Source organism: Cydia fagiglandana, chromosome 2 (assembly GCF_963556715.1).
Source record: "Cydia fagiglandana chromosome 2, ilCydFagi1.1, whole genome shotgun sequence".
In the NCBI taxonomy this organism is placed as follows: domain Eukaryota; kingdom Metazoa; phylum Arthropoda; class Insecta; order Lepidoptera; family Tortricidae; genus Cydia; species Cydia fagiglandana.
The window spans coordinates 5164135-5174896 of NC_085933.1; the positions used below are offsets into that span (position 1 = coordinate 5164135).

General features: G+C 40.3%; 2 protein-coding genes across 2 annotated transcripts in view; one reads left to right on the plus strand and one right to left on the minus strand.

Moving 5' to 3' along the window:
* Positions 1–5832, plus strand: part of LOC134674537 (transmembrane and ubiquitin-like domain-containing protein 1) — a 28277-nt gene extending 22445 nt beyond the window's left edge. The window contains exons 8-9 of the mRNA XM_063532644.1: positions 166–296; positions 1906–5832. Of these exons, the coding sequence (XP_063388714.1) occupies positions 166–296; positions 1906–2050 (276 nt within the window). The 3' untranslated portion in view covers positions 2051–5832. The remainder of the gene's footprint in view (positions 1–165; positions 297–1905) is intronic.
* Positions 5833–8672: 2840 nt separating this feature from the next.
* Positions 8673–10515, minus strand: LOC134674545 (large ribosomal subunit protein eL15). Its single transcript, XM_063532654.1, has 5 exons — positions 10398–10515; positions 9975–10167; positions 9651–9787; positions 9246–9356; positions 8673–8955 (listed from the first exon to the last, which is right to left on the minus strand). The coding sequence occupies exons 2-5, from the start codon at positions 10144–10146 to the stop codon at positions 8761–8763; spliced, it is 615 nt and encodes a 204-aa protein (XP_063388724.1). The 5' UTR covers positions 10147–10167; positions 10398–10515; the 3' UTR covers positions 8673–8760.
* Positions 10516–10762: the final 247 nt, after the last annotated feature.

Below are 10762 nucleotides of genomic sequence, written 5' to 3' on the forward strand. Positions count from 1 at the left end.
CCACAGCTTAGCCAACTATTTTCTCATCAATCGTCAAAATCAAGTGGTAAACCTATCTTGCTGCCGTTAAGCTTTAGGAGCTTTTACTTCCAGATAGTTTAAGGATAACATAGAAAGAAGTGGTGGCAAGATTCCAATGCACTAACTTGATATTTGTATGTCCAGACTCTGAATCCAGAAGAGACGGGCACGGCCGAGTTGGTGACGGAGGGCACGCCGCCCGAGCGCGCCTGGGACCTGGAGAACATCCTCATGACGCTCGTCTCCGTGGCCCTCACCGTGGTCTGGTTCTTCAGGTGAGTGGGGAGACCCGTGGACCGATGACAGGCCACAGGATAGAAAATAACAATAAATAAATAAAAAATAAAAAATCACATACCGTGCCACCCAGGGATGTTGCGAATATTCGCATCCGCAACCGTTGAACTTCCGCATCATTCTCAACATGCGCATCTGCATCCACATAAAATCGACGCCAAGCTTATGCGGATGCAAATGTTTCTGAACAACTCAGTACAGGAACGTCTTAGCGGCGGCGTAATTTCGTCATTACCTATAACGTGCTAATTGGTGCAACTGCACACCAGCGATACCATTTTCCATAGCACTGACTAGTGTGGGGTCTCTCTTAGACCCGGCGCCCACTGTCGGCAAGACACGGCACGGCTGTAGCCTCGGCATGCCTAATACGCCTTGGCAGTCTTCGCGTTGGTGTGGGTCGGGTTGGCAGCCTTAGGCGTACCTAGGCGGCATGACTGAGGACGCCTCGACAATATGAAGGATCCTTTACCGTGCTATGCCGTTACTGGGCGCCGGGCCTTAGAGTACTAACAAATATGAGCTAAATTACGTGCTAAATATTGGCTAAGTATAAATTGGCAACCCCACGCTAAGACATTGTTTTTATTTGTTTTAGCCCTGGCACTGACGTTCTCTTTGGGAGTCTTGTAGTTTTGCCGTCGGAAATGTCAGTGTTGTTGACTGCCATCATGAGGCTAGTGAAATATTTTAGATACCGTTTGTTCTTTCGAACACTTTCTTCATATCACACATGTAGAAATTTAATTTCTGTTTTATTATTTTGATCATGTTTTTGGAGATATTTCATTAGCCTTTAGACTTAGACGTCATCCTGAAAGTAACAGCATGTTAATACAGACATAATGAATGCTATATGAATTAAAAACTATCAATGTGTGTCTGTTAAAAAACTTATATGACAGGATGGCAGTCGCGCAATGATAACTATCATTCGTATTATTAGAACTAGCTCGTAATAATGTATGTTTTACTTGTAACGTGGGTATCTCAGTGCTTCCGGCCGGTATCGTCTTGGGTCGTCACATTCGTTTTTCGTCAAGTTCTTAAATTAGTCCTATTCTGCTTTGGTCACGCATTCTACATTGAAAGCCACCGACGGTTGTGACTAATGTAGAATGGATGACGAAAGCAGAATAGGACTAATTTAAGAACTTGACGAAAAACGAATGGGACGACCCAAGACGATACCTTCCGGCCCGCGGAGCTCGATTTCTTTCGAGTTCCTCTTGTGTACCGCGTGCACATGCCTATGCTTTATATTTTAATTTTACCCTTTAACTTTTCCGACGCCATGTCAAACACAAAAGCTATCACTCGGACGCCACGTCACCGAAGTGTCAAAACTGAAATTGAACTTTATGAATATGCACGTAGGTCTATATTGCTCTGTGGTCTATGACCGATTAATCCGTCTTTATATCGGTCGATATAAAGACGGATTAATCGGTCGATATGTCTGTCATTACTGTCATTAGCGTCCAAAAGGTTAATCGCCAAATATTCACAAATACCACTGCCCGTCACTTTTGGTCAAGTCGAGTGTGTTTTTATATTATTTTAGAGTAATAGTGCGTTTGTCAACAGGTGCGAATATTCGAACATGTTCACGGCGAGCGCGAGCGTGGCGCTGTTCGGGCTGACGGTGTTCTACAGCGTGGCCATCTTCGGCCTCTACCTGTCCGACACCTTCCACTTCGAGCGGCGGCCGCAGCCCGTGCCCAACAACTAGACACCTTATTATCTAAGCCGTTAGGTCGTTTTCAGGCTGCGATACTAAACCGATATAAGCGATGATGCTCAGCCTTGATGACTTATTTCAGGGGTCGGCAACCCCGCAGTAGAAACTACCAGTTTAAGGAATCTCAAAGGGCCGCAAATGTTGTTTTCAAGGGTCTAAGATGTGATTTTTTTAGTCGCTTGAAAAATTAAATCGTACCTCCAAAGAGCCGCGGTTTGCCGACCCCTGGCCTACTTATATGAATGGCAAGCTGGAGCAATAAAGCCACATATATTTGTCTCGTTCACTGGCGTCATGTAGCCTTCGCAAGGCTCGGTAACAACGAACCATATCTGGTCTGATTACGGCCTTAGGAGCGTTGACGTTCAGGTAGGAATCATTCGGATAAAGGTTTGATTTAACGCAGAATCGACTGCGTCTTACGTAAGCGAACAACTCGCGGCGCGGCGCGGCGGGCCCAAGGCGTTCGCGTTCGCAACGAGATCGCCCACGTAGGACATTTCTATAGGTATCAAAGGATTGATTCACCCCGCGCCGCATTGCTTCGCTTCGCGTTCAGGTGTTGTTCGCCTACGTAGTACGCTGCGTTACTAAGGAATCTTGTACAATTATTAACATTACTACGCAACCAGACAAGTTGATTTAGTATCAGGTTGCAGATCCAGCCTCTGTGAAACCCATTTCGAAGTCAACATTAAAATGTCATCAAAAGTGAAATACGGAAATTAGCGGTCATTGAAATCGTAATCGGAGTAAATATTGTAATAACGTGAATGTTGTTACAATTATTATAAAGTAACTACGAACGATACATTCATCTTGGTGAAGAGTAGTGAAGACATCTTTACGCATTGTATGATATATTTCATGTTTTTCCAATGGACATCAGGACATATGAAGTTTACTACCATAATTTCTACCTGATGCACGTACGCTCATAATGTAACCCTTTATATAAGGCATAAGTTTATCAGGTAATGCAAAATTGAACCCTATCACTTTGAAATAAAGTTCAAAATCAGGTGGGTAATATATGCTATAGTATTAACAACATTATTTGCGGTATTTGACACATTATGACTGACGTATATAGAGATGTAACTAACGCAAATCGATTGTCACAGCAAGCGATTACGATTGGATGGCACGTAGACTGAGGTATCGAATTGTGGCGTATAATGAATTTTTATTTGAGATTTAAATAAAGCTAGAATTATATGGTTTTCCCGCAAGCTAAATGCATTTAATACACCGACCGAGTAGGTCGCACCCATTGTCAAAATTGAAACTAACTGGGGATCTATTTTAAAGTTTATTTATGTTATTTCTGTGTCAAATTTGTTGTCTGTTAAGTGACGATAAATATATCCATATTTCCAGTTAATTATCCACCTTTTCCTTATTTTTATTAAAAGAAAAATGAAAAATTTATATCGATTTACTTAGACGACTACCGATTCATGACGGTGGTGTCCGGCCAACCCTAAAATTAAAAAAAAAAGACGTAGAACGTAAACGTTCGCAGTGCAGTTGTTTTCCTTTGTGATTTCGATGTGCAAGACATTTTACGTAGTATTGCTGTTGTGAGTGACAGACGTCAAATACCGCAAATAATGTTGTTTACACTATATATGCCATATAAAAGGCTTGACATACCAACAAAATTATTTGCACCAAGCAAATTTTATGTGCGTACAGGTAAACAAAAGGTCGTAGATATAAAAAATCTTATTTATTATACTTATCCTAATGCGTTGCAATAAATCAATAACAATCTTTATTTACTATAGGATACAGCCCGATTTAAAAGTAAATTGTTTTTATTTTAATATTGGGGTAATTATTAAAATCGTAAATTATGTTGTTTCAATTTCATGATAAGTATTACTTTATGTTTCTTAATTGGTTCGGAAAATTCTACTTTGTCTTGAGGGATTTTAATCGTCTCATTATTTATTATATCGGGTTTTTGGGAGTCAAGCCAAAACGGCTCTCGGGAGCTTTGGCTATTTTTGGTTTATTCTCATATCATGACTACTATGCAAAGGTTTTGGGGTGTAGGATTTCGTGTTTATAAAGTTGAGAATGACCTTAATACGTTCAAGTTTTCATATTTTTTTTATATAAAACGATACAGTCGTTTTTTGCTAATTCAGCCATTTCTTTTAAGGCCTGTGGCCTGTGCACGCTGGCTGCGTGTGCGTAACGTGCACGTGCGTACGCGCTAAAATGTTGGAGCCGACTTGTCACGCAAGCGGTGTGCCGTCTCTCATAAGGGTCTATACACTACAGCGCCGCACGTGCACGTCACGCCCACGCAGCCGGTGTGCATAGGCCTTTATTGTTGTGCATGGAACTTATGTATTCCATTGCACTAACAGAGATAGTCTCTGTACAGTATGTGTACACTGCGTACCGTCAGCTGAAGAAATCTGACATCCTCTGCAGGCATAGGTACAGTCAAATAATTTAATTTCCGTACCATTTCGTACCTTTCACGGTGACAATCAATATGAAAGTCGCTAGGGACCTCATACTATTGTGTCGAGGTACGAAATGGTCCTGAAATTTAATTGTAATTGACTGTACATGTTAATCGAAGGGCTTTGAAAGTGTCTTTCCTTTTTGACATGGAATGTCTAATCTAGCCGTGCACAAATAAGTAAAATAACCAATATCGCGGGCTCTATGACAAATGGAATAGGTGTTCACTTAATTATACGGCAAATGATGATGATGGAATTTCCTTTTGATTTCCCGTAAATCTCACTTTTTTGTCGTGAACGCCACGGATTATAGTGTCAATTCCATTACAATTGTCATTGGAGTTTCGTCATAATCAAAAGTTAAGCTCCCTATTATCTATCAAGCATTACGGTATATTTTCGAATGGCCGAGTAATCGTTGTACTTTGGGTGACTTTGTTAGTTTTCGACACGTCGGTATAAAGACTTGTAGTAGGCAGGATTTTATGAAAACAGAAGGTACACTCCAAAAAGTGTTTTAATTAGATTCGAGACGTGTTGCTTTGATGTTTTATCGTGTGTACTTTCAGATAGAGGTAGTTTGTGTGGGTATTTAAGGCTGCAAAGCGTTTCAGCCGCCATATTTTTATGCACAGTCGTAAATGGAAAATAAGATGACTCAAGTTCATAGCAAAATGTGCGACATATATTCCTTAAAGTCATGAAAACTATATGAGTTTCTTGCATTTTATATCAATGAGTAAAAAATGCGATTGAAACGTTATGGGAACTTGTAAGAAACTTGTAGTTGAAGTCGTTTGAGATTATGTAATTTACAAAAAACTTTCATTAGACGGACAGTTAGATCAACATTTGAATGGAACATTTTGTTAAAACGCGTCTTAAATTATTTTAACCATACCTCTTTATCTGCAGGCATCAATATAACTATTATAGCAAACTGGTTCATAGCATAGCATCATCTAGCAAACTAATGTAAATATACACGTACCTACTAGATATATACTTTTTGTATTAATTTAGTTGTAAGATTCATTTGAATTTCATAATTATGTAGCCATTTGGACACGCATTCATTTCTCATCGCTATCTTATAAGCGTGTTTGCACTTGTACATACCAAATTAATGAAACCATACGGGATATATATGTATTTGCCACAATCACGGTACGAGGACGGGGACACTGCGAGTAAAATTCGGTGTCCTGCGCTATAACTTTTATTGTTATTTACTTTTTAAGATCATTCATTATTCAAATAAAATATTGAGACTTAGTTGTAAATTTATTTTGAGCATAATTGAATTATCGTTAAACTCAGATCCCTGTATGTTAATAAAGTTAGAGCATGTTTACATTGAGATTTATGATTTTGATTTGCCAATGACAAAACGTGGACATAACATCATAGATGTTATATCATTCCTGTTTATAAGGACATATATATGTCGCAGTCGGATCGTATAATCCGCCGTATTACATTACGGCTAGCCGTTTTCAAAAACAGGGGCGTTTTGAAATGCGGCGGTTTAACGATTAGCCGTATTGAATGCGGCTGAATGAGAATCCGCCGGAATGTATTCGGCGCCATACGTTCTTCAACACGGCTAGCCGTAATGTAATACAGCGAGTCATTAGCCGCCGCTTTGACAGTTTTTAGTTCCCATTTTTAACACTCGTGGCGCTGCCTGACAAACGCTGGGGTGTCCATCAAATCTGGAGTTTGTCGGACTGTTTCTTTTCAAAAAAAAATTTCCTTCGCAACTTAACTAGACGGAGCCCCGCGAACGCGGGGCTCCTATTTCTGAGCGGTTTGCCCTTCGGGCATCTGAAGCTACCTAACGAACCTAACCTACCTACCTATTGATTAAGTGAGACGTCCGTGAAAACGTTACACTTTGGGGAAAAAAGCGTAGGTAGGTAATTAGGTTAGGTTCGTTAGGTAACTTCAGATGCCCGAAGGGCAAACCGCCCAGAAATAGGAGCCCCGCTTGCGGGGCTCCGTCTATTTAAGTTGTGAAGGAAATGTTTTGGAAAAGAAACACATGTAGTGCGGTGGGACCATGGTAGAAATAAATTAAATTGCAAACATTGTCAAACTCCGGTTACGTAGGCGACTGAAAGAACTGGTCACTCTACAATGTACGATGCGGCTAAACGTGGGCCGCCTTATTGAAGAACGTATCGCAGTGACAATCCGGCTAATCGTCGAACCGCCGCATTTCAAAACGCCCCTGTTTTTGAAAACGGCTAGCCGTAATGTAATACGGCGGATTATACGATCTGACTACGACATATATACACTTTGTTTTGTCACTGAAATGGACTTTCAAGGTGAATTAGGAAAGGTAACTTTAATAGTAGGTACGATGCAGAATTATCACTATACAAGAACGGCGCCATCTATCGCGAGACTCGTAAAATAAAACCGCATCCATATGTCCATTTCTTGGTGGAATACCACAAGGCCCAACAAAAATAGTATTCATTATTTTGTGCGCTACCTAGCGTGCGATTTCTTTCCATTTTGAACGCCACGCCTATCGTGCGCGGCGCGTCATTGTGAACCTTGTGGGGATGCACGAAGGTTGATATTGGTCTGTAGCCGAGCGCGTCAGTTGACATCTTTGATTCTAGTTGTAGGGTGCAATTCAAAATTATTGTCACGCGGAACAGGCTCGTCTAGCGTCAGATTCGTAAACTGTTTAACCTTTTGGACGCCAATGACCGATGTATCCGCTCCGCAGGTTCAACGCCAGATTGATTAATCGGTCACAAACCAACATAGACCTACGTGCATATGCAAAGTTCAATTTCAGTTTTGACACTTCGGTAACGTGGCGTCCGCGTGAGTTTTGCGTTCGACACGGCGTTGAAAAGGTTAATAGTGGCAGTGAGTAAGGCTCTGAACCGGTTATTTTCGAAACCCCGAAATAGCCCAATATTTTTCTTTACGTAGAACCGAATCATGTATTTAGGTAACAACCAACTGTTCCAATAAAAATGAAATAATAACCAAAACCGAAATAATGCCCGTATTTTTTGTATGAAGAGAAAACCGGTTCCGAGCCTTGGTCGTGATGATCACTTTGTTCCTGATCATTTTTATCAGTTACAAAGTTTTCTAGATTACAGTCCGACCACTTAAACGAGTCTTCGCCTGCGCGGTACGGGGGCGACAGGGGGTACCCCCGTACCGCGCAGGCGAGGACTCAGTTAAGCGGTCGGTGTATAGTTCCGATATGTCGGAAGCCGGTGTTGCTCGAAAGTGTATATTAGTTTCAGTTAAGTTGCAATTAATGAAACCACGAGAATAATTTCATAATTTATTAATGAGAAATATAATTTGCCTGTACGAAGCATTTTAAATAACCCTGGTTCTTCATTCTCCAGCCCAGATGTTTTACCTGAAAACAAATAGGACAAAGTCAGTAAATGTAGAAATTATGTAATTACTGAAATTTATTGCAACTTTATACAGTATGTATCTCGCCGGATTGAGGTTTATTGAAAATGTACATAACAATAACCTCACCTAGACAAGAAGTTGATCTCTCCAAATTCAAAGTTCTTGTAAACATGAGGAATAAACAAGCAATCTAATTTGAGTTTGGATGATTAACACTGTAGAAAAATTATATTTACCTGTGTAGAGCCAAAGTTGATGCGATGCTGGCTTCATCCTGTAAAACAAGGAAAGAATGCATTGTAGAGATTTGTTTGCTTTTGCACTTCACTATTTAAATATGAATGAGAGGTCAGCCATCCAAGGAAGTTTTAAATGCGTGGTAATCAGGGTTGCGCATATCATTAAGCATTATATCATCATTCAAACTACTGTAGAATTTAGTTTATTGTAGGGTACTAGTTGGATATGGATACTACATTTATTTATTTGGGGCAGTCATTCAATGTACCTACTACTAAGGGGGCAAACCATTATATGTAATGTAAAAAATTACCTTTTTTCGAGTTTGGCTCCTTTTCAGCTGAGAGCTTCATCTGAAATTAATAAAAAACTAGTGAGAGGCCAAATTTTACATCAATTCAATATGCATCCGGTATTTTAACAATTAACATACTTACATGAATAAAAAACTTAGGAAACTTTCTCAACAAAAACAGATCTAGGTTTTTATGTTTATTAGGCCATTGGCTTTCCATGTGAAAATAAAGATAAACAAATAGAAAGTCATTGACAAGTGGCATTTGTTGTTTATCGCTTGCGGTGGAGCTGCAGCGTGTTGCGGCGCAGCCAGGCGGCGCGGCGGGAGCCTCCCTTGGTCTGTGAGTAGCGATGGCCCTTGCCAAGACCACGAGAGCTGCGACCAGCAGATGTGAGGCCGCGCATCTCGCGATGCTTGTGGACGGCATTCACTATCCAGTTGATCTTGGGGTCTCTGCGGATGGCCTGTAAATATGGGATAAGTTTAGTGAATTGTGTAGATAGGCATGAAAGGATGGAGTTTGTGAAAGTATATCAGATAGTTTGGTAGGTGAGTATTCAGCAAAACCTTTCAGATTGGTGCATGACAAAGTTGTTCATCATAAGAATGCTAATGTTTTAACTATTATAGGACAAAAAAAAAAGAATAAAATAGACTATAAAGAGAACATGTATCAGACTGCCTATAACTACTTTCTTTCTTTTTTCATTGTTAAGTTATAGTATTGACAAAGTATAAGTCTGGTATTTCTTACCTTGTGGGAAGGATCAACCAAGATGACCTCAAAGTATTTGTAGGAAGAGTCCTGGGCAACCCAGTACGAGTTGAGGACGCGGAGACCACCGCAACGGCGACCAACACGCTCCTAAAAATACAGAAATATGATTATTTAGACATGTGTTTAAATATATACCATCATAAAGTTTGTGTACATTGAAGGAATTTTAACTAATTTTGGTAAATGCATAACCCAACTTTAATAGTACTCAATACTTTAACGAACCCTACTAGAACTTGTTAGGCAAGACGCTAATACTCTAGTCAGACCTGACCTCAGTTATTATGAAGTTAGCATGAAAACAGCATGGTAGTGATCCAGACGTATCCTGCATAAGGTTCTCTTGACCACCATTAATGTTGCATTCCTGTAAAAACTAACCTCGGCAATGGACTGCAGGTTGCGCGTGGGCTTGAGCTGGTTAACTCCGTGGCTCTTGGGCTTGCCGTAGGTGGCGCCCTTAGCGACCGGGCGCTTGCGGCCTCCACGGCGCACGCGGATTCTGAAGATCACGTACCCTGCACGAACGGTTGTGGGTTAGGATACAAAGTTGGCAACAGATTTGAGGGTATAGATGGAAATTTTGATGAATTGTGATGGCCAATGAAACTTTTATGACATTTATAGATAGAACATAAATTGATTACTAGGGAAACGTGGTTTAGGTTATTTATGAATGAAAAATTACAGAATGAGGCACATTACCTTGCTTGGCACGGTATCCCATCCTCCTCGCCTTGTCAGGCCTGGTGGGCCTGGGGGCGCGGTGCATGCGCGTCAACTGCCGGTATTGCCATACCCTTATGCGCAAGAGAAAACGCATAACATCGCTCAGCTTTTTGCGGTACAATTCCTGAATATATCTGTACGCGCCCATCTTGGGAAGCCTGTGGCAGACCTAGCAACAAAATCAATTATTTGATCAGAAGTCACATCATCGGTCTGGCCACAAATAGAGCGATCCACGACCCTTCCCCGTCACATAAAACATGTTCACGCTGTAATCAAAAACTAGATTAAAATGCACGTAAATACATCAAGAGAACAATGCTTTAAGGCTTTTTAGTACTAGGATTACTTAAAACACCACTAATTCACTATGATTATTAAAGATTAAATTCAACATACGTCTCGCGTACTCCACAGGTAAACCGGAAAAGAATACTAAACGACTGACATGTAAATGACATTGACAACCTGAACATCAATATGGCGGCAGTGTATGTTGCCATGTGCATGAATAACTTTTCCCATTTCAGTTAATTCAAGTTATGTATAAATTTTTTTTCACCACACCAGCTCGGAAAGGCTTACTTTGCCATTCAAAAACTAATAGCAAAGTTGCATTTTATTCACATGTGAGGCAAAGTAATCAAATGCAAATTTTGAGTTGTTTTCTTATGTTTGCTGGTAGAATTTACTTTTAAATGATGATTTTGGATGATAAATATTTAATAACATAATTTGGATTTGATTTGGTTTGATTTCGTTAG

Coding starts and splice junctions, on each gene's coding strand:
- LOC134674545 (XM_063532654.1), bottom strand. CDS start 10,146: ATGGGCGCGTACAGATATATTCAGGAATTGTACCGCAAAAAGCTGAGC. Junction 9,788..9,974: donor GGGATACCGTGCCAAGCAAG/GTAATGTGCCTC, acceptor CCGTTCGTGCAG/GGTACGTGATCTTCAGAATC. Junction 9,357..9,650: donor ACCTGCAGTCCATTGCCGAG/GTTAGTTTTTAC, acceptor CTGTATTTTTAG/GAGCGTGTTGGTCGCCGTTG.